This window comes from Cucurbita pepo, chromosome LG19 (genome assembly GCF_002806865.2).
Source record: "Cucurbita pepo subsp. pepo cultivar mu-cu-16 chromosome LG19, ASM280686v2, whole genome shotgun sequence".
In the NCBI taxonomy this organism is placed as follows: Eukaryota; Viridiplantae; Streptophyta; class Magnoliopsida; order Cucurbitales; family Cucurbitaceae; genus Cucurbita; species Cucurbita pepo.
Window position 1 is genome coordinate 6,408,700 of NC_036656.1, and position 21,944 is coordinate 6,430,643.

The 21,944-nt window shown below is 34.4% G+C and overlaps 5 protein-coding genes and 2 long non-coding RNA genes across 10 annotated transcripts; 3 read left to right on the forward strand and 4 right to left on the reverse strand.

The window, feature by feature from the left end:
* Window positions 1-368: 368 nt before the first annotated feature.
* Window positions 369-1,016, reverse strand: LOC111782037 (heavy metal-associated isoprenylated plant protein 27-like). The gene is made up of 2 exons (XM_023662804.1): window positions 899-1,016; window positions 369-810 (listed from the first exon to the last, which is right to left on the reverse strand). Exons 1-2 carry the CDS (start codon window positions 989-991, stop codon window positions 424-426), a joined length of 480 nt encoding a protein of 159 aa, XP_023518572.1. The 5' UTR covers window positions 992-1,016; the 3' UTR covers window positions 369-423.
* Window positions 1,017-2,144: 1,128 nt separating this feature from the next.
* Window positions 2,145-4,812, forward strand: LOC111781263 (GDSL esterase/lipase EXL3-like). Its single transcript, XM_023661761.1, has 4 exons — window positions 2,145-2,427; window positions 2,749-2,879; window positions 3,209-3,698; window positions 4,498-4,812. The coding sequence occupies exons 1-4, from the start codon at window positions 2,172-2,174 to the stop codon at window positions 4,692-4,694; spliced, it is 1,074 nt and encodes a 357-aa protein (XP_023517529.1). The 5' UTR covers window positions 2,145-2,171; the 3' UTR covers window positions 4,695-4,812.
* A 1,005-nt stretch (window positions 4,813-5,817) lies between these two features.
* On the reverse strand, window positions 5,818-6,618 carry LOC111781264. Its single transcript, XR_002812962.1, has 2 exons — window positions 6,244-6,618; window positions 5,818-6,038 (listed from the first exon to the last, which is right to left on the reverse strand). It is a non-coding gene; the product is annotated as an uncharacterized LOC111781264 (long non-coding RNA).
* Window positions 6,619-6,721: 103 nt separating this feature from the next.
* LOC111781262 (la-related protein 1C-like) lies at window positions 6,722-13,053 on the reverse strand. Its single transcript, XM_023661760.1, has 6 exons — window positions 12,229-13,053; window positions 11,041-11,557; window positions 10,807-10,963; window positions 10,609-10,699; window positions 7,413-7,484; window positions 6,722-7,207 (listed from the first exon to the last, which is right to left on the reverse strand). Exons 1-6 carry the CDS (start codon window positions 12,700-12,702, stop codon window positions 6,893-6,895), a joined length of 1,626 nt encoding a protein of 541 aa, XP_023517528.1. The 5' UTR covers window positions 12,703-13,053; the 3' UTR covers window positions 6,722-6,892.
* A 1,767-nt stretch (window positions 13,054-14,820) lies between these two features.
* LOC111782134 (methyltransferase-like protein 23) lies at window positions 14,821-17,404 on the forward strand. Of its 4 annotated transcripts, none has more exons than XR_002813060.1 (9): window positions 14,821-14,994; window positions 15,087-15,191; window positions 15,350-15,436; window positions 15,755-15,805; window positions 15,900-15,993; window positions 16,097-16,181; window positions 16,330-16,483; window positions 16,564-16,641; window positions 17,316-17,404. XR_002813060.1 is itself a non-coding variant. In XM_023662934.1 (8 exons), exons 1-8 carry the CDS (start codon window positions 14,884-14,886, stop codon window positions 16,582-16,584), a joined length of 708 nt encoding a protein of 235 aa, XP_023518702.1. In that variant the 5' UTR covers window positions 14,821-14,883; the 3' UTR covers window positions 16,585-16,891. The 4 variants fall into 4 exon arrangements, 1 of the variants encoding a protein (XP_023518702.1); XR_002813059.1 differs by having other exon boundaries at window positions 17,310-17,397; XM_023662934.1 differs by lacking the exon at window positions 17,316-17,404 and having other exon boundaries at window positions 16,564-16,891.
* A 42-nt stretch (window positions 17,405-17,446) lies between these two features.
* LOC111782133 (peroxidase 64-like) lies at window positions 17,447-18,966 on the reverse strand. Its single transcript, XM_023662933.1, has 4 exons — window positions 18,664-18,966; window positions 18,395-18,583; window positions 18,114-18,276; window positions 17,447-17,996 (listed from the first exon to the last, which is right to left on the reverse strand). Exons 1-4 carry the CDS (start codon window positions 18,871-18,873, stop codon window positions 17,602-17,604), a joined length of 957 nt encoding a protein of 318 aa, XP_023518701.1. The 5' UTR covers window positions 18,874-18,966; the 3' UTR covers window positions 17,447-17,601.
* Window positions 18,967-19,058: 92 nt separating this feature from the next.
* Window positions 19,059-21,547, forward strand: LOC111782135. The gene is made up of 3 exons (XR_002813062.1): window positions 19,059-19,170; window positions 19,358-19,399; window positions 21,387-21,547. It is a non-coding gene; the product is annotated as an uncharacterized LOC111782135 (long non-coding RNA).
* Window positions 21,548-21,944: the final 397 nt, after the last annotated feature.

The window sequence follows — 21,944 nt, forward strand, 5'->3', positions numbered from 1 at the left end:
TTTACCAAATATAGATCCTTTGATTATGCACAAAGTCATAATAAATTTTCAGTTAATTATAATTAAGCAGATAAATACACTAGCAAGGACAACTTCGGTGTTTAAAATTTTAAAAAGTAAAGTTGATTTAGATAATTTAACGTAAAATAACAAAAATAATTACATAAAATCAAAATATTTTGTATATAATTTAAAAATTATCTTTAATCTTATAAAAAAAAACACATATTATATTATTAAATGCGATTTTTATATCATAAAATCTTACCAAATTATTTCAAAATATTACTAGATTACCCTTGTAAAATCACGACCTTAAAAAACTAATTAATTTAAAAATTACAAATAAAAAATTAAAAGAAAAAAAATATCTACGTGGACAGCAATATCTCACAAGTCATTTACATTACATTGTCGTTGTTTTCACATTAAAACACAAGCATTGGGATTCTCATCACTAAAGGCGGTAGTGTATTTAACCTCAAACGAGCTGGCACGTGCAAGCGGCGCCGCCTCCGGGTTAGCCGTAACATTCCGTACATATCCCGGCGGCGCCTTCTTGTCGTAGGCTCCAGGCGCATAAGGGTGTTCCACGACGTCGTACGGGACATACGGCCAAAAGTCCGCCGTCTTTCCCGTCCGGTGACGGACCCGTTGCAGAACCTTATCGGGATCGACGTAACCCACCACCGTCAGCTTGCTCCGCTTCGGCTCCACCTCCACCTCCGTCACCCCTTTCATTCCCTCCACCGATTTCTTCACCTTTCTCTCACACCCTTCGCAGTCCATCTTCACTTTAATCTCCACCGTCTTCAAAAATTAACCCCGAAAATCAATTAAATAAAGCTTAAAATAAATCGGTAATTTAATTTTTTCCATGGGTTAATTTAAAATTTACCTGAAGTTGCCGGTTTTTCTTCAGCTTTTTACTGTCATGGCTGTGGCCGTGAGAAAAGTTGCAGACGTCGGCGCAACGATCTAAAAACCCCATTACCGCCGGTGATCAAAAGAAAGTAAATTTTAAGATTGCTTTGGCTTCTATTCAAACGACGCAGTAATATCTGTGTGGGAACAATTTGATTACGTGGCGTAGCTGATCACACGTCATTTCCTTTTACATTGACACGTGGATATTAATACACGTCTACGAATGAGGGAGTGACATGTCATCATTTTTAATGGGTTTGTTTTTTATCTTGACTTGGGGTTCGGTGCTTCTGGTTACTTCTAAAGCATGAAATTTAAATAAAAGTGTTTTTAATATATATATATATTAATCAAAACATATTAAATTAAAATTAAATTTATGATAAAATTATAAATACGTTAGATTGGGAGTTTGTAGATATGTGTCGGGTTTGGTTTAAGATTTTAATAATGTCATTTTCGCTCTTGTGAGCCAATGTTTTAATTAACAGACGGCCAATAAATGGATAATGTTTTTAATGCTCACCGCCATTTCACACCAATTTAGTTACTATTATTTTTCTGAATGTATTGTCAATTTTTTAAAAAATATAAATTATTTAATAAAAATATTGTTTTATGAGTTATTAATTTATATTTATTTAATTGGTTGTGAATCAATGTCACAGTTGAAGATGTAGACTTTGTGTTAAATTAGTGAATTGACCTTTTTATTAATTGTGAAATTTATCGTTGGAGATTTGCTAAATAATAATTAAAAATATTAATTATACTTTGAATTAATAGCTAAAAAATGTGTCGAATAAAAAAATAAATATTAATAATTGTTTGCAAATATTGGTGAACGTTTGAACTTTCCGTTTACGGAACCGAAAACTTATCCAGTGGAAAATATGAAAGATGATAGAGAGACCCCTCTAAATAGGGTCGGAGACGATAATTATATATAATGGAGAATATAATTTTTGTCTTGTTATTATAAAAATATGAAAATAGCTATCACCGACATAATTGATATGGATTTTTAGCTATTTAATTAATGCCAAATCATCAACTTTGCAAAAAAGCCGGATTAAGCCATTGAGCACTAGACACGTCAACAGCCAGCTCATGGGAAATCTAATAGCCAGTGATTAGAAGCCACGTCATGTAGCCAACTCATGGGAGACGAAAGCTACCATTATATAAACAATACATGAAGCTCACTCATTACCCATCTCCAACCAGTCATTCGTTTGACAGAAATGAAAATTCCTAATTACTTGGAGATATTTTTGTTCGTTTGCCACGTCATCATCGTTGTTGTTGATTCTAACTTAGTGTCGGAAAAAGTAGACGTTTCGGCAATACTTGTGTTCGGAGATTCTATCGTGGATCCAGGCAACAATAACTACATCAAAACATTGATCAAATGTGACTTTGCACCTTATGGAAGGGATTTCAATGGCGGAATGTCGACCGGACGGTTTAGCAACGGCAAAATTCCTTCTGATTTTGCAGGTTAAACTCTTAAACCCGTCAAATTAAGCTTTTAAGTTTAGTAGGAATTTAAGGAAAGGTAGCTAACCCGATACAAAATTTTGTACACGTATTTGTTTCGAGCAATTGAAAAATAAACAAATCTTGCATTATTGATTATTTAATGTGATTTTTTTATCCCAAAATTAATTGTGAGATTCAAACTTTAAATACTTTATGACCCGTAATATATATTTTAACTAGCTGAACTATGTTCAGATTAATAAAAAAGACGATTCTTTTATTGCAAATATGGTTTGTAAGCTAACACGGTATGTGCTTGTAAATTTTAAAACGTAACAGTGGAAGAGCTTGGTATGAAGGAGTTGTTGCCGGCATATCTTGATCCAAATTTGACAACTGAAGAGCTTCTCACCGGCGTTAGTTTTGCTTCCGGAGCTTCCGGATATGACCCTCTCACGTCCAAGATAGCGGTAATCTTCATAAATCAAAATAACTATCTTACTTCTTACAACTCTTACAAAAATTTGTGTATATATATATAGTTTAAGTGTTGATTTTTTTTATGAAATATTATTAGATTTACGTTACATTTTTATACCGTTAAATTTTATAAAGAAATATTTTTTTAAATATTTATATGAAAGTAGAGGAAATAATAATAAAATATAAATGAAAAAAGCGAAAAGATATATGATACTAAATTAAATATCAAGATATTTAATCTATAATAAAATATAAAATATGATATATATGATAAATTATAATTTAGTATTAAATTTTTATTTTTTTTCAAAATCAGTCAGTGTTGTCGCTAGATGATCAACTGGAGATGTTCAAAGAGTACATGAAGAAGATAAAAGCGGCGGTCGGAGAAGAAAAGGCGACGGCGATCCTATCGAAAAGCGTAATAATAGTCTGCACCGGCACCGACGACATTGCAAACACGTATTTCATCACTCCCTTCCGACGATTCCAGTACGACATCCCATCCTACACCGATCTCATGATCCGATCAGCTTCCACTTTCTTGCACCAGCTTTACGCACTCGGAGGAAGACGGATCGGAGTTATCAGCTTGCCGGCGATTGGCTGCCTTCCGTCCAAGAGAACCCTAAACGGCGGCATCGCCCGAGGCTGTTCGGAAGCTGCCAATGGAGCGGCGTTGCTTTTCAATTCGAAGCTATCGTCGTTGATTTCGTCGCTCGGAAATCAATATTCGGATGCCAAGATTGCTTATTTAGATGTCTACAATCCGATTCTTGCTCTCATTCAAAATCCTGCCCAATATGGTAATTTCCCCTTTCATTTGTTCTTCCATCGTTCATTTAAACTTTAAATTTTTTAAAAAGTTAATTTTTAATTCGATTCCAATTTTTCAAATTCTCAATTTTACCCTTATTGCAAAAGCCAAGTTAACATTCGTTTCATAAAGTTTTTACTTTTTAATTTTTTTTTAAATGCCAAATTATTTGCTATTTTTTTTTCACTTTCTTAAAAATGTAAATTTTCTTAATTTTCTTAATATATTTTAAATTATTAAAAATTAACAGAATTATTAAATATTAAATTAAATTTCTCTTATTTTTTTTACATAAGGAATTTCATATTCATCCGCTCAAAACATTAGGAAATTCCAATGATTGCTTTGATAAAAAAAAATGTTTATTTTTATTTGAATTTATATTTTTTTAGTGATATTTTTTTAATAATAAATTTACATTACATTATTCAATTATTTATTATTTATATAATAATATATAATAATAGAATTTTTTTATTTAAATAATAAAAATTATAAACAAAATTCTACTATACTTTTTTTTGAGTCAAAACGATAGCGAAAAAGCTTTCAACACTGCCGACGCCCTTTGCTTATTCGGGTTATTTTAACCTGTAAATTTTTAACGCCTTTTGCTTATTCGGGTTATTTTAACCTGTAAATTTTAAAAAAAGTGAGGTGGGTTAAATGACCTATTAAACCTAAAAGAATGAACATATTAAACACAATTAAAAATAATGCATTTATAAGACAATTTTAAAGACATCGTAATATGATTATAAGGTTTTGGATGGATGAGATGATTTCAGGGTTCGAGGAGGCGAAGAAAGGGTGTTGTGGCACAGGAAATATAGAGGTCAGCGTTCTATGCAACCCTTCATCCATACCATTATCGTGCCCAGATGCGGATAAGTACGTCTTCTGGGATAGCTACCACCCTTCCAGCAAAGCCTACAAAATTCTGACTCGTCAACTTCTAAAGGACGCTCTATCCAAGCTCACCTAGTCCAAAAATATTCAATAATATACCTGATCTTGTAATGTTAGATGTATAAGGCTGGTGTACACACTTATTTATAAACAGAACTATATAATAAGAGATAAATTTAAAATTTCACCTCTAACTAAGCTTCATAACCACACTATTTTGATAATTTAGTTTCAACAAATATACTCAAAACTCCAGGATACCGAATAGAAAGGGGAACGAACAGACGCAAAAATTCCCATTTTCAAGTACAATCTGATCCAAAACATGCCAATAAATTAGAGATGATATCTGGAGCAAAATAATATCAACTAAAGTTCAGAGCATAATGGGGGGAAGGGGGGCATTTTATGCGGTTCAACCTTCAGAAGTTCCTAATGCGGCGCTTGAAGTTGGCAGATAGACATCTATAAAGCAAACGCCAAGGGGTAAGTCTCTGAAAAACAATAATAAAAGGATGGAAAGAAGAACCTTCAGACAGAAGAACGGAAGTTTGCAGCAGCCCAGCCTCCACAATATCCAACAAAAGCCAACCTCTATGATAGATTCACCTTGCAGAACAAAAGCGAAGTTCTTTCCCGAATCACCGTGTTCTCTCATCTAAGAACTCGAGAGCCCTTTGACCCCAAAGATATCAAAAAACCAGCTGAGGGGCAACCATGGGGAGGCAAATCAAAATTCCCCACATTAAGTACATGCCATCATCACCAAAAAAGGAAAACCACAACAAAAAAGAATATGAACTTAAGAAACAAGCCATGCACCAACACCANTTTTTTTTTTTTTTTTTTTTTTTTTTTTTTTTTTTTTTTTTTTTTTTTTTTTTTTTTTTTTTGAAGTTTAAGTTTTAATTTAAGTTTTTTTTCTTCTTTTTCCCTCTTTTCATTATTGTTCCTCTTCTTCAACTTCAGTCCCACCAATTTACTTGGCATCACGAGAAGAGAATTGTTGTTAAGCAAACCGTGTCCACTAACATCTCCTCAATCTCTACTACCCACATCTAGTTTTCATTCAGAAGGACACGGGTTCACAGCACAAGTTCTTGGTCTAACTCCTTTCAGAAGATGAATGATCTGAACCTGCCTTGGTATTTACTTGGTCTGTTCCATTATCACCATATGGCTGTGCGTGCATACTCATATTTCCAGATGGCCTACTACTTTGGTGTGCCTCAACATGAACAGCACCCTGTCCACCTTCAGATACCCTATGATTAATATTCTCTAGCGCAATAGTTTGAACACCAGCTGCCAACATATCCTGATTGGAACTTCCTGGGCTTAATGGGCCTGCAACATCAGGAATTTCACCAGGTCGAATAATCCATCTGTCATAATCATTACGCCGCCTTACCGTCTCTCCCTAAGAGCAAGCAAAAAAAAAAAAAAAATTAGTGTTCATATATACAAGAATAAGAGAAATGATTTGAAATTTTACTTGTCTATCCCCATCACTACTATTACTACATTTTAAGGATGCAAATCCATTTAGCAGCGAGTTTTCCCAACTTAAAATCTCCAATTATAGATAGAGGAAAAGGCTCGTTCAGGAGCTGATGACTACTGACCTTTACTTCCACAAGTGAAGATGATTGCAATGCATCCAATATAATTGGGATACTTTCAGTCAGACGTTTAACCTACAAAAGAGTGCCCATATGACATATTCTGAAGGATAAAGACAATATTATGCATTCTGGTCCCCAGATTTATTCATATAAACTCCATTATAAGTTACATGATTTAGCGATATAAAAAGAAAATATGGCTATTGAATGATGGAAGAAATTATAGAAGCTACATGATAGAAGTCATTCTTCACAATTATCTCAGAAAGCACAGAACCACCGACCTTGCAGTCAATCATGCAAGTACTTTTTTTATGGAAAAGAACTGCTTTCATCAAGGAGAACGGAAGTAGAAAAGAACAGAAAAGAGAGGGAAAAAAANCCATCCCACAAAACCATAAATGCATCCCTCCACCGCAAAGGAACTTCTGTTATAGTTTTTCTNAGTTTTAATTTAAGTTTTTTTTCTTCTTTTTCCCTCTTTTCATTATTGTTCCTCTTCTTCAACTTCAGTCCCACCAATTTACTTGGCATCACGAGAAGAGAATTGTTGTTAAGCAAACCGTGTCCACTAACATCTCCTCAATCTCTACTACCCACATCTAGTTTTCATTCAGAAGGACACGGGTTCACAGCACAAGTTCTTGGTCTAACTCCTTTCAGAAGATGAATGATCTGAACCTGCCTTGGTATTTACTTGGTCTGTTCCATTATCACCATATGGCTGTGCGTGCATACTCATATTTCCAGATGGCCTACTACTTTGGTGTGCCTCAACATGAACAGCACCCTGTCCACCTTCAGATACCCTATGATTAATATTCTCTAGCGCAATAGTTTGAACACCAGCTGCCAACATATCCTGATTGGAACTTCCTGGGCTTAATGGGCCTGCAACATCAGGAATTTCACCAGGTCGAATAATCCATCTGTCATAATCATTACGCCGCCTTACCGTCTCTCCCTAAGAGCAAGCAAAAAAAAAAAAAAAATTAGTGTTCATATATACAAGAATAAGAGAAATGATTTGAAATTTTACTTGTCTATCCCCATCACTACTATTACTACATTTTAAGGATGCAAATCCATTTAGCAGCGAGTTTTCCCAACTTAAAATCTCCAATTATAGATAGAGGAAAAGGCTCGTTCAGGAGCTGATGACTACTGACCTTTACTTCCACAAGTGAAGATGATTGCAATGCATCCAATATAATTGGGATACTTTCAGTCAGACGTTTAACCTACAAAAGAGTGCCCATATGACATATTCTGAAGGATAAAGACAATATTATGCATTCTGGTCCCCAGATTTATTCATATAAACTCCATTATAAGTTACATGATTTAGCGATATAAAAAGAAAATATGGCTATTGAATGATGGAAGAAATTATAGAAGCTACATGATAGAAGTCATTCTTCACAATTATCTCAGAAAGCACAGAACCACCGACCTTGCAGTCAATCATGCAAGTACTTTTTTTATGGAAAAGAACTGCTTTCATCAAGGAGAACGGAAGTAGAAAAGAACAGAAAAGAGAGGGAAAAAAATAACAAAACCGAGCAAAAAGCGGCACCCAACAAAAACTCAATTAGTAATTCCAAGTGTACTCAAAACCCTTCCTTTTCTTCTTCTTCTCTTACTAGATCACACACTACAATTATTTAGAATAAAAAGACAAATGAATATTAATAAAACTGAATATTAATGCCACATGGAGAAGAATCAAGCTTCATTTATGTAACAAAGGCTTCAAAATACTTCAAGTGGGGCTTCATTTATTCTTAAATGGTTACAAATTTAAGACTTTAAGACTTTGTTTACTTTAAAGTTACATTTACATAGTGGCTAATTATATCATAAAGTATACATAGTGGCTAATTATGGTCATAAAGTATGAAAGTTACAAACTTTTGAAATGTCTCGGGGAAGGTCAAGAGTTTCATTTTGAGACTATATAAAGTCAAGTATGTTATCTTGGTAAAGGGGATTTGGAAAATGTAGTAAAAGGAGCATTTGTGCCTGCAATTCTATGTAGTTTAGGTTGCGTATAGAATCATTCAAGCTTGACATGATCAATCTTGCTTGTGGAGTGATTCGAATCTCACACAAGTGTCCTTTCCTTAAGATATTTGATCAACAAGATAATCTGAATTTTACGTGATTCTTTATCATTAGGGCCAAGTGTCTTACCTTTCCTTTGCAATTCTATGTAGTTTAGATTGCATGTTTAGAATAACATTCAAGCTAGATATGATCGATTTTGCTTGTGAAGTGATTCGAATCTCAAACAAGTGTTTTTGCTTTGAGATATTCAATCAACAAGATAATTTGAATCTTACTTCCCTTGTAGTGATTCCTTATAAAATACATTAAGTTTCAAGAGGGCCAGCTACTTTAAGGGGAGAAAATAAGGTATCATACTCCACGTTACATTGACAATGAAACACTTATCCCAACTAATTTGAAGCTAGAAGACCAACTTAAGTATGTGAAGAATCCTACTAAAATGGACAAAGGGCTCTTCCCTAGTACAGAAAAAGATGGTATCACCAACACTGAGTAAGATGCACCGTACCTTCAGCCACCCCACTATAATCGGTCAAGCCTCTACACATCTCCCTTGTAATAAAGCTATCAAGAATGTTTTTTCTTTTAGTAAGAAACTGAGCTTAGAAAAAACAAACCCACCAACAAAAGAGAGTCCAAAAGCTAATTACAGAAACGAACTCCAATACAACAAACCAAGATCATAATTATAAAAGGGGTTAGTAACTGATGACTACAAAGACCTTAGGGACAAGAAAACTACGATCTCCCTTTAATAAGATGGAAAAGTTATCGAAGTACAAGAATGACCTACTCAAGCTCAAAATTGAGACAAAAACTTTAGTCCCTAGGGACCTCATCCAGAAATCCCAGTCGACATGACCATAACATTCTCAAAATCAATCTTCTTAAAGATGACCAACAGATAGTGAGGTCTATAATCACCCTCAACCTCATCTGATAAAGACGCCGTCTGAGCCTTCAACATTCTCTAGGCCAAATACTAAGAAATGATATTTTTCAAGGCTTGTCACTAAGCTGTCCGGCCTAAAACCCTTAATATCACTCATGATCAAGTATTGATCCATATCTCATAAAATCATTGAATAGCTTAAGCAAATCACTCTTAAAAATGTCCCAACGCCCATTTGTAAATGAAATACAATTAAATATCTATAAAACATCACATCACAATGTCAAAATTTCCGTTCATAGCCCACACCAATCATGTCATTGACATAAGATTCTTGAAAAAAATAAAACATGCATGCTATATTTAACTAATGTTGTTTGGCAAAACTCCTTTTCCACAAAGTGCAAAAAATGTGTGACATGCAGGATGAAGGTTCATAAAATGAAGGGAAATGACATAACAATCATACAAGGAAGCTACAAAAATTAACACTTGTACTTCATTGACCATAGGGTAAAGCTACGTAAAAATTCAGCCTCCTCATGTCATCAGACACAAAATTCTATTCTAAATTCACTCTGATGCTACAAATCGATATCTTTAATCGGATAAATTTGAATCTCCAAAATCAGAACCAATATTTTAACTCTCCAGCTATTTCAGTAATCAACTAATTCTATTTTCTTCTTGCTGTAGCAGCCTTTTTTTCTCTTTGTGAGATGCAATATTGACATATTTAATAAATCATAAAGAGACATTTTGAGAACCGAGTCTAAAAAAATCTGATTTCAAAAATAAAAGTTTCTTTTTTTAATCAAAAGAGTTGACATGATATATATTTTTAAAAATGTTTTCGTAACCCAAAAATACAGAAGAGAAACAACATTCAGGCACAGGTGCAACAATTTTTATTATGAGTTCTCTATGCCTACACAGCGCATATATAATCATCGACTAATTTCCTAAGCATAATTTGATATATATGCAGAAGTAAAAGAAAGCAGGAAAAAAATATCTTCCAAACAGTTTTCAAATCAGAAAAACAATCTGGAAAAATTACTCGGGCAAAATGACTTTTCATAACATTTTTTTAGAAAATGTACAATATAGCAGAAAGTAAATGGAAATTCCAAGAACGATTGCAAAATTTCATTAGAACTTTTCTTTAGAACAGTTTCAAAGGAACGCGGAGTAGAAAGTAAAGGAACACATTTTAATTTTTTTTGAAAAGTTCAAGTGATTGCAGTTTTTTGGAATCGTTCTGTAAACAGTTTTTCCTAAAAATATTTACCAGGGAAAACATGCATAGACGCACGAGGCAGAAACCTAACAGAAAATGAAGATCATCTGGACATCCTAGTAAAAAAAGTAGTCATACATTCTTGGTAAGATAAGCAACTCACCTTGTTGAAGGATGCTATTAGTCTAATTGGAACCCATCCCTCTTCATTCATGTTCTTTCTCAAGAAAGTGTCTTTTATTAAATTTTGACCACTGCAATTCACAAATATAAGGTGCGGTAACCATTAAAAAGTTTTCAAAACTCTAACACCTAGACATGGATGATACGAAAAGGTTAAAAGCTACCACATAAAATATACCTGAAATAGTATTCTATCTGACTCACTATCATAGCATACAACTGAGGGTCTGGGTGAAAAAACATTGCATTAGGTGGTATTGAAGTGACATAAGGTACACCTCTAAGAGCCTCTGGAGGAGGGGGACCAACATATACCATTGGAGGAGATGCAAAATCTACAAAAAGATTCAAGCATTAAATAAGTTCGCATTCAAAAAAACATGATACCTCACAAAACACATGTAGAGCCTACCAGGGAAGGATAATGGACCCCCAATAGGCCTCATTGGTGGAGCAGAAATAAAGGCAGCAGTATTAGGAGGTGGAGGTGGAGAAGGTCTAATAAACCTGTGAACAACTCTATGAGGTTGTGCATTAAAATTTCTATTTGAATTCCAATCTTGATTTCCACGATCGTGATCACGTCTAGAACCATAGTTATGATGATGGGAATTATCACCACGTGGATGTGAAACACCACGACTACGAAATGAGTAACGTGGTTGTTGATGACCATGATCATTATGTGATGGTGATGCAAATGTACTTCTCTCTGTCTGATCCTTTGAAGAATTGTTAGGAGCTGGATCAATTATAGGACTTGAAGGTGCTGACTGTTGGGGGAGGCCACTATTATATGAATTACCTGAACCACTACGCCTCATTGATTTCTGGCGTGAGGTTATTGGATGAGTAAGAGATGAATCAGGATTGGGTCTGACATCATTATTACCTTCTTTGTTTGATGAGGAAGACGGAGTTCCAGTCCCCTATAAGTAAAAAATAAATAAATAAATACTAGTACCAAAAAAATGTTTAAAAAACATAAATAAATAAGTCAAGACCCTCCCATACATTCGTGGTAAACCAACAAAAAAAAAAAAGCAACTAACTCTATATGCCTATATCTTGGTAGTCTTTATTTTTCTTCGCAAGAAAATAAATTTCAATGTTGTATGAAATTTATAAAAACAAAAATTATATTTCTACTAATTCAACAAGGAAATTAGGCAAAGAGTAGCTTAATTGGGAATTTCAACAGAAATTTCATCCTCTTTCCATGTTTTGCCTTCCAAAGAACATAGCTAATTGATCAAAGCTTTACGTAATAACAAGACAAACAAAATAAACAAAATGTGCAAGAGTGACGACCACTCTATTAGATAACAAGACAGATATTAAGTCAATAATTGAGCCATGGAGAACATGGTTAATTAACCAACCTATTCGAGGAGAATATGCAGACTAACCCAGGAAACAATTTCTTGAACCTATTGATAAATCTATCATTTTAATGTCAGAAAAAGTAGAAAGATTTAGCTTAATCATGTAGATAGACTGCAGCAGTTTGAACATTTATCCCTACAAACAAACTGAATCTATCATTTTCATTTTTCCAGCACGTGCCATTACAACAAATATAAAATTGATAGAAAATAACCTGCGCGCCAGTGGATCCATCCCCTAAACTTTTAAGTGAATCCGAAGATGATTTAGGTGTGCCCTTGGCAGATTCCGACAGAGCGGGCCAAGACACAGCCCCCATGACAGGCCCAGCCTCAGTTCCATTAGAGAGCTTATTCCACGCAGGCTTCTTTCCAGCAACATTGACGGACAACCCATTTCCGCCATCCAAACTCTCACTCAGTGGCTCCTCAGACGAAGAAGAAGACGAAAACGATATCGGTTCAATAACAGTAGTCGGAGATGCAGATGACGAAACAGCCGCCGCCATGTCCATTTCACCGCGAACAATCTGCGTCCACGGAGAAGAAGACACTGTGCGTCCACCAGAGCGACGTGTTGATGATTTGGGGCTGCGACTGCCGTAATTCTGCCCAGAATTACGAGGAGACTGATTGACACTCGATGCCGCCGCCGAATCAGCGACAGGTAAATTAGAAGCAGCCATCATAAATTATAAAATTAGGGTTTCTTTCAGATGGCAGTACCTTGATCGACGGCAAACAGTGCAAAAAGTAAAATAAAATTAAGCAATAAGATCAAAACAAATTTGTTTTTGATTTTTCGAAGAACTAACAACTGCTAAGAATTTTAAAAAAAAAATATGAATCGAACAAATTAATCTGAAGGATTTTCAAAAGATTGAGCGATCGGATCACAGAGAGAAAAAAGAGAAGAGACGTAGGTCTGGGAAGAGGTCTAAGAAGCAGAAAGGTCTCTCTCTCTCTCTCTAAAGAAAAAAAAGACAAAGAAATTAAAACGTTTCTCTCTCTCTCTCTGTTCTTTAGGTTTGCTTCTCACTCCAAACTCTCAAAAGGATTCCTTTGCCGAGGGTTAATTTATAGTTACCTATGAAATTACCATAATATCCTCACCTCCCCGCGTGCGCCGGTATGGGCTTCCATAGAACGGCTCTGGTCCATATGGAAATTAATCATTTCAATTATTTATCTATTTTTGTTATGAAAATATTATTGCGATCTTTTTTATTATTATTATTATTATTATTATCGTTTCTATAAAAATAAAAATTTAGAGAAATTAGGATTTAGTATTTTTAATTTTTTTTTTAATAGTTTCACAATTTGATAAAAGCTCGGTAAATAATTGATTTTAACCTTTTTTTTTACTTTATTTATTTATTTATTTATTTATTTATTTATTTATTTATTTATTATATCATATATCATAAGGCTAAATTTGTAATTTAACATTAACCAATCTTACTAAATTTATGCCTTTTTTATTCTAAGTAGAATTTTAATTTTAAAAAACTTATATGCAAAATAGTAATAACCACTTGAGTCTTTGAACGCAACTTGCGCACGCGTGCGAGTTCTATCAGATAAAGTCAATGATTGGAGGCATCGAGGGCGCAACGCCCTCGACCTATTCTCAAACTTTAAATAGGTAGGACGACATGGCTGCTTTGTTGAGTCGTGCTATGGAATCGAGTCGCTGTCAACGAATCGGGTTGTTTGGGAATGCAACCGCAATTGGATTATGCATATGTATACCTTAACGTGTTGTTGAATTGAAGAGATGAATATTAATACGATTCGTGAACTACTATTTTATTGGTCCAGGGATTAATAAATGTCATGTCATATCAATAAATAGAATGAGTTAAAGTCATCGTTGTAAGGTCCCACATCGGTTGGAGAGAAATTAAGCATTCCTTATAACGGTGTGAAAATTTCTCCTTAATAAACGCGTTTTAAATCCACGAGGCTGACGACGATATGTAACGAACTAAAGCGGACAATATTTGCTAGCGGTGAACTTTGACTGTTACAAATGGTATCAAAGGCAGACATCGAGAAACATGAGGCTACCATTTGAGAATCCTATACCTTCTTATAAAATAAATAAATAAATAAAGGCTATGTCTACTAAAAAATAGAAAGAATTAATTATAAGATTCTCATATTTTCCTTATTTAATATTTATAATATTAAATTTGCTCAAAATCCTTTTGATAATATTTATTGCGCCAACCATATTATATACCATATTTTTTATATGGCTTCAAATGTAATATGATGTGAGAATTTATTGTCACATCTATAAAATCATATATGTTATATGTTAATGTATAGTTTTTTAAAATATTTAATAATAATTGAAAATTTAAATTATTTACTAACGATTCATGTCTATGATTCAGACCAAGAGTTAAAATCGTTTAACGGTCTCGACATTTTTCTACATTCTTACGACAACACTACATTACGTACTGTGAAAACTGTATGAATTATTTGAGCACGTAAATATGATTATTTTTCTAGAAAACATATTAAAAAATTAGTTTTAATATGCGGAAATAATTTGTACTCTTAAAAATAATTAAAATTAAGTAGATAATATAGTCATATTACGGAAATACAAAAGAATGTTAGAGGCATAGAGTGTTGAATCTAAATTCTAAATTTTATGTGCCGAACTAAATTATTCATTGTATGATGAAAGTCCCACGTCAGCTAATTTAAAAAATATTTATAATTAAATAATACTCTCTCCAATTTAATTAAAAAAATTTATCAATTGGAACGGCCCATTAGTTATGTACTTCCTCGCGCTCCCGCCAGTGGAAAGCTGGTCCTATTTGTTTGGGCAATCGGCGGCGAGCGACATGGAAGACGGTAGCTTCGACGACTCGGCCGCTCCCTCTTCGACTACAATCTCTCGTCATGTTTTTGAAGATGATGATGGAAAATCGGTCTTCTCCATTTCTATCATCGAGGTGTCAATATTCTCCTTCCATTTTTTTCTTCAAAACATCGATAGACAGAGAAACTTTAACAATCTCCTTTTGTAATTGCCTCGAAACTGCAGAATATGGAAGAGGATTACGGGCTTTATGTGTGGCCTTGCAGTATTATCCTTGCCGAGTATATCTGGCAGCAGAAAACACGATTTTCTGGTGCTAACGTCGTTGAGGTACTTGTGTATTATCCTTTTCTTTTGAATCTGTCTCCAACGAGGTCTCCTAGAAGCAAATTACCAGTAGAGTTAGAGTTTGGGCGATATGCTTGATTATTTTGAATCGGGGAAGTTTAATATCTAGGGTGACTCTGTGACCTCCAAATTGGTTGCAGCTCGGTGCCGGTACTTCATTGCCTGGATTGGTTGCAGCTAAATTAGGCGCTAATGTTACTTTGACTGACGATGCTAACAGAGTGGAGGTATTACTTCGTCTTTGTTAATTCGCTTGATAATTTAAGTTCCACTTCTTGCATCAATTGTAAAAAAATGGCAGCAGAATTTTTCACCTCCTTGATCATATTTCCTTTAATCAAGTTATATGAACTTCATTTTTGTTTTGTTTTTTCCTTTTTGGGCGGGAGGTGGTTCAAATTAATGCTTTTAAAAATGAATCATAAAAAGGTCAAGCTAAAGGAGTTTCTCGCACTAAGGATGAGGCAGACTGTGTTTAGAACCAAATTCACTGAGATAACTACGTTAACGGGCATCCTTCCACTGGCCTACTCTTGAATTTGCAGGTGCTGGACAATATCAGAAGAGTTTGTGACCTGAATAAGCTCAACTGTAACGTAAATCTATTACTACTAGTATTTTTCTTGCTATTTTTTCCTCTAATTGCATCTTAACGGATCTGGCTTAGTGAAGAGTTTCTGATAAGTGTAGGTAATAGGACTTACATGGGGGGTTTGGGACACATCAATATTCAATTTACGACCTACAATCATTATTGGGGCCGATGTATTGTACGAAAACAGTGGTAGGACCATAGGATCAATTTGGGATCCAATTGCCTTTTACTTTTGCATCTTTGTTTATGGGGAAAAAATGTTCTGAAATTGAGTTTTGTTTTTGTTGGGAAGCATTTGATGATCTCTTTTCAACCGTGGCCTTTCTTCTCCAAAGTTCACCGGGATCAGTTTTTATAACAACCTACCACAATCGCAGGTAACTTGATAGTTGATAGTATTATCTTATATCTTGGGGAATAGGGGTAATTGGTGGTTCCGTGATCATGATGGTTATAATTATGATTATTATCATTGTTATCATTATTTTCCACCTCTACCAATTCATTGTCCTTCAAATTGTACAGTGGGCACCATCTGATTGAGTTCTTGATGGTCAAATGGGGGTTGAAGTGTGAGAAGCTTGTTGACGGCTTTGCATTCATGCCATCGCACAAGGCATCAAATCTGAGTGGCAATATTCAATTGGCCGAGATTGTTCTCAATTGTGATCCAGTCAAGGTACGGAAATGCATTTATTAATACATGATTTTTTTTGGAGTTCGGTAACCTGAGTTATAAAATTGTTTTACTTCTAACAGGAAACTTCTCTGATGAAATGACGAGGTTTACAAGTGTTTGGTGGACTTGTTAAGTTCATGGTCTTTGTCCACTTTGATGTGAGTGAGAATGTATTTCCAGTCTATTTTAGGCGTTCTCGTAATTTCAAGTTCAGTGGCAGATGCCTAGAAATTTTGGAGATAACTGTTGAGAAAACTAGTGCGTTACTGCATTTGTGCAGGTTGAAACTTTAATTTAGGACTTGTGTTGAATGAAATACCTGTTTTTGAGAGTTCAATTATATGCATTATTAGGAGCTATTGTAAATCTCAAATCATCAATTAGCTCACTTTTTTTTTGGTTCTTCATTTTAATCCACTGTCTTATCAGTTATTCATTTGCATAATCGTGGGTCTATAGACTTTGTGGCATATAATTCACCCAACACACGTTACTGTTCTTCAACTGCCGACAAATCTACCGGGAGAGGAGGAGAGGAGTTGCATCAAGTGGTTTGGTTGTTGTTGTTTTGTTGTTGCCAAATCTTTGTTTAATTAATACTCTTTTTTTAGTTATCTCAGACTAGAGTTTATTAATGTCATAGGTTAAAAGGGTAAAATCCCATTGTCTTTGAACATTTGCTTTGGTACATTCATGCTGACCATCTTCTCCTGGTTTTACTTCTCTTGCTGCCGGAGTTTCCTGCATAATTTTTCAGTGTTTTCAGGTGGCTTGAGCTTTAACGAAGTAGCTTAGATCTGATTCCTATTATTTTCTTGTCCATTAGGTTCAGTTGGGTACGAATTGGAGAATCTTAAAGTGGGCGTGATTAGTGGATGTAGGTACTGGAGACATCACCGTAGAAATAACTTCATCTCTAATTGGAGACATCTGAGAATAAAGCGAAAAATGAAGGCAGAAATATAGGCATTCCATTGGTGATCATATATAAGAGAACATTTGTAATATGATTTTAACAGTACTGAATACAATCTAGCCATGGGTACTTAGCTCCCATTGCTTAAATAGATGATTATTAGTCTAGCAAACAAAACACACAGAGCTATCAAGAGTAGCTTTTAGTTCACTGCCCTACAATTCTTTCTGATCTCCTGTCCTCCAGTGATGCTACTCATCTTGATCATGGAATTAACAAATGCTCGGTTAAAAGCTTCCTTTGAGCTAGCAAACTCATTAACAAGATTCTTGGTCTTGGGAAAGTTGAGCAGAGCTTGATCAGCAGAAAACAGGCCCTTCTTTTGTAGTATCAGTCTATAGTAATTGTTGTCGAATGTGGTCGGAGAAGTATCCATGTTAGCGCCCGCATTTTTTGCCTTGTTGTTTACTGGGCACATGTTTCTTAGACTTCCTGCAAACGATGGATTCATTGCAGGGTCAACATTGCTGGCTGGACTGAAGTTGCGGATTCTACCTTCAAAGGATGAGCAATGAGCAAATCCTAAGGTGTGTGCTCCTGCATCATATGACAATGTTATTGCTTATATCTTTGATAGGACGACTTTATTCTTTCTTTAATAATCTTATGTTGTACTGATATTTTACGCTGATGCATTCGTCATATGTGGTTTACCTGACAGAGCAACGAGGTCGTCCAAGGATAGTCCCCTTTGGGAGAAGCTCTGTTGCAGCTGAGAAATGTTGAAGGCTGGAGATGGCAATTGTATTGTTTCACTTGCCTTTGATGTCCTTCCATCCTTTCTTCCTTTAGGAACATCCCATGTTGGACCTCCAGACTGTAAGACAGACATACACAAAATTATATCCTTTTAGAAAGAAAATGTTTTGGACTTCTAAATTTCAAACCATCCTTGTTACTAGGCAAAAAATCATTTGAATTATATGCTTTCTTACAAGCACAACTGCATCCCTTGCAGCCATAGCTAAGATATCAGCACAAGAGACAACGCCAGGGCAATAGGATTCTAGTTCTTTCTTCGCGTCGTCTATCACAAAAAACGAGTGCAAAGACAAATTAGCTGGCCCATCTTTCTCTGCTTTGTTGTTCCCTACTGAGTTCAGCAATACAGATGCATCACAACCCTTCACCCAGGCAAACAGAACCAGGTTAGTTTTGTCAAACTTAGAGAAGTATTAAACATGTCAAGAATTTTAAAGGTTACCCTTATAAAGCAGTCATGAAAGTGCATTCGGAGGAGTGCAGCAGGGACAGTCTTATCTTTGTAAGCTGCATTCCTGACAGCTTTAGTAACAATGAAGTCGGCACTGGGACACGTCTTGTCGTAGTAGTCTAAGCTCAGCGAACTCCCCAACGACACAGCAGACAGCAAAAGAATTGCAAAGTGTGAGAATGCCACAGCAAAGGAAGCCATGACCTACAAATATAGGTACAAATGCTACTCTCTCTCTCTCTCTGTACTAAACAAAGCCAGCCTGGGATATTAAAGTGAAGATTATGTGTTATTTATAGGAAATGAAAAATGATAGAAGAGTTACAAAACAAAACTGTGAACATGATAGCGGCCCCAGAAGTTGAACATCAAAGAAAATAATGGAGAAGTGATTCTGAAGCAATGTTAATCCAACAACATGCACAACACTAGCTGCTGTTGCTCTGTGAATCTTCAACTTTTGGACTTGCTCGCGGGACAAAATCATGCAAAATTTTGGTAATAATTATGTTTGCTTTGGATAAAAGATCTTGAAACCCCAAAAAGGTTTTACCCTTCCATTGTTGTAGTTTTTGCATCATAGTTGGTCACAAATAATTTGGTGCACTTTAACAAACACGGTTTTGGAAATTGTTTTTTTTTTTTTAATTGATTGAAAGCTAATGAGTTTTCTTAATTTCAATAGGCAATTCAGGAGGAGCGATTTTCTTCGTTTATAAAGTAAAAGGTATGTTATAGTATCCCTTTACCTTATATTTTAATTATTGTAGGGTAGCTTGCAGTGACTTTATTATTTAACAAAGATTGAATGAACTTTATGCTATAAAAAGTTTAATATGGCTTTACAACTCTTGGGAGGTTGTGTTAAAATAGTCTTGCATTATGAAGAAATGAAGTAAAAACGAACCTTAAGTAAATAAATGATGTTAACGTCTGATTGCAAGAATTTGATAGATATTATCTTGAGAAACAATTAATGTTGTTGGATGATGGAAGTCCCACATCGTCAATTTAGGGAATGATCATGGGTTTATAATTGAGGAATACTAACTTCATTGGTACGAGGCCTTTTGGGGAAGCTCAAAGCAAAGCCATGAGAGCTTATACTCAAAGTGGATAATATCATACCATTGTGGAGAGTTCGTCTAACAAATATATTAAGCTCATTTGATTAGATTTTTGTTTAGTGTTTTAAAATTATGTTTGTTTTTTCATTTGGATCTTTTTAAGAAAACCTTTGAATTCTTAACCAATTTTTAAAAACAAAAGCAAGTTTTTAAAACTATTTTTAGGCTCCTTTTATGATCATTTTGTCTTGAAAAATTTAGTTACATGAGTTTATTTATTTTATTATCTACTCTTTACATATGTATTAATATATCAAGCCAAAATTTGAAAATGAAAGAAAAGTAGTTTTCAAAATATGTTTTTTCTTTTGAAATTTCACTTAAAATTTAAATGTTCTTTTAAAAAAAATGAATTTTATTTTAGAGAATCGATTAAAAGTAATATTTACAAATTTAATTTTTGAAAACAAAAAACAAAAGGGTTATTGAATAAAACTTTATTATCATTATTTTTATTTTTATTTGTGGAATAATTTAGTTATCTTCATTTCTTTGTTTTATTATAAAAAAAAAGTGAACATTATTGCCATGAATTGGCAAATGGGAAGCTCATTAATAACTTCACGTTAGTTTACTGCAGCTTTAATTTATATCTCCTAAAACAGAATTAGGAAGAAAAAAAACTTATATTCATATGGAATCTTAAAGTCAATATAGACCTAACGTGAAGACATGAAAGGGACTTATCATCCCAAATATGATAAAATGTAAAAAAGACGACAAATAGACCATATAAAACGATGAAGATGGATTAAATAACTCAATAGATCATTTAAGATTAAAAAAAAAAAAAGTGAAACGGTCAAAATCAAATACTATTTTAATCCTATGTTTTTCAAAAGTTGAGAGGGGAAGTTTTGTAGAAAGATGACAATTACATTTTACCCACTCTTATATTTTACGTGACATGATTTGAATTATTTGCATTGGTATGAATATAACCTATCACATTGTAACATTATAACATGTTAATTTAAAATTAAATATGTTGATTCAACTTAGGGAGGAATCTCTTTGAAAAATAGGTTGTTGAGATAGAGCTTTCTGGTTTGTTTATAGCTTGCTATTTAAGCTTAATGCATTATTAGTTATTGTCAAATCATGCACCTGCCTGGTTATTAATGATAGAAGAAAATTACTCATTTTCTGTGCAATTATTTGAACTTTGACATCTCTTCTAAACAAATCCTGTTAGGAAAGTAAAGTATCATTTATCTGTGTGTATATATGTTTATATTATCAGATTTACATATTTATGATTGGGATTAGGTGTAATTAAGTGAGGATTTGGGTAAAAGTGTTGGGTCCTACCTTGTATGTGGTATTGGGTTTGGTTGAGTTTCAAAAAAAAAAAAAAAACCTTCAATTTTGGGTGTAGAAATATCTTAATTTTTGTTTACAGAATAATCATATGCAACTCGATCTTAGTATTGAGTGAGTTATAAACTTCTGCGTATGAGGACTTGTCATTTGATTTGTATGTGAGAATAACTTTTTTAGGTGATTTAATATGCTTACCATTTTATGATCAACTATGCAGTAAGTTACACAATTTTCACATAATGAAATTCATTTTTTTTCGTACAGGGTAAATGGATGTTCCTTAGGTGTTTATTTCAAAGCTTGAACAATGGGGTCCACCTCTCAAAGATGAACTTGTTCCCATTTAATAGTCGAGAATTCTTGATGGTATCGAGTTGGAACAATCTATTATTCCTGAGTACCTAGATTTAGTGCCAAAGAATTTTCTGTCGNCTAGTCTAGTAGGTAAATTCCCGACTGAAGGGGAGAGTGAAAAGATTGATCCTTCTATTTAGTTCTTACCACACCCTTTGCTTCAGCCTAATCAATCTAGCGCAAGGGATGACATTACTAAACCCGACCATACCATCTAGTATTCATCTCGACTTGGTGATAAATAAAGCATCCGCACTTTTTTTATCTCTCAGAAATCTCATAAGATGGAGTTTCTAGAGATCCCCAATGACCGNCTGTATTCTCCCGGGGCTAGCTGTTAGTGTTAAAGTCTCATTACCTTTGGTAGAGCTGCTAAAAAGCATCCTAAGATTGAGATGGCGAAGGTTCCAAGACCAGCGCATCCTATTTTTGATTCTTACCCGGAGTTGCAAGCATTGGAAGAAATGA

Coding starts and splice junctions, on each gene's coding strand:
- LOC111782037 (XM_023662804.1), bottom strand. CDS start 991: ATGGGGTTTTTAGATCGTTGCGCCGACGTCTGCAACTTTTCTCACGGC. Junction 811..898: donor AGAAAAACCGGCAACTTCAG/GTAAATTTTAAA, acceptor TAATTTTTGAAG/ACGGTGGAGATTAAAGTGAA.
- LOC111781263 (XM_023661761.1), top strand. CDS start 2,172: ATGAAAATTCCTAATTACTTGGAGATATTTTTGTTCGTTTGCCACGTC. Junction 2,428..2,748: donor AATTCCTTCTGATTTTGCAG/GTTAAACTCTTA, acceptor AAAACGTAACAG/TGGAAGAGCTTGGTATGAAG. Junction 3,699..4,497: donor TCAAAATCCTGCCCAATATG/GTAATTTCCCCT, acceptor AGATGATTTCAG/GGTTCGAGGAGGCGAAGAAA.
- LOC111781262 (XM_023661760.1), bottom strand. CDS start 12,702: ATGATGGCTGCTTCTAATTTACCTGTCGCTGATTCGGCGGCGGCATCG. Junction 11,558..12,228: donor ATGGATCCACTGGCGCGCAG/GTTATTTTCTAT, acceptor TTTTACTTATAG/GGGACTGGAACTCCGTCTTC. Junction 10,700..10,806: donor CAGATAGAATACTATTTCAG/GTATATTTTATG, acceptor TGTGAATTGCAG/TGGTCAAAATTTAATAAAAG.
- LOC111782134 (XM_023662934.1), top strand. CDS start 14,884: ATGGAAGACGGTAGCTTCGACGACTCGGCCGCTCCCTCTTCGACTACA. Junction 14,995..15,086: donor TCTCCATTTCTATCATCGAG/GTGTCAATATTC, acceptor TCGAAACTGCAG/AATATGGAAGAGGATTACGG. Junction 16,182..16,329: donor ACAACCTACCACAATCGCAG/GTAACTTGATAG, acceptor CAAATTGTACAG/TGGGCACCATCTGATTGAGT.
- LOC111782133 (XM_023662933.1), bottom strand. CDS start 18,873: ATGGCTTCCTTTGCTGTGGCATTCTCACACTTTGCAATTCTTTTGCTG. Junction 18,277..18,394: donor CAAGGGATGCAGTTGTGCTT/GTAAGAAAGCAT, acceptor TCTGTCTTACAG/TCTGGAGGTCCAACATGGGA. Junction 17,997..18,113: donor CGACCTCGTTGCTCTGTCAG/GTAAACCACATA, acceptor CATATGATGCAG/GAGCACACACCTTAGGATTT.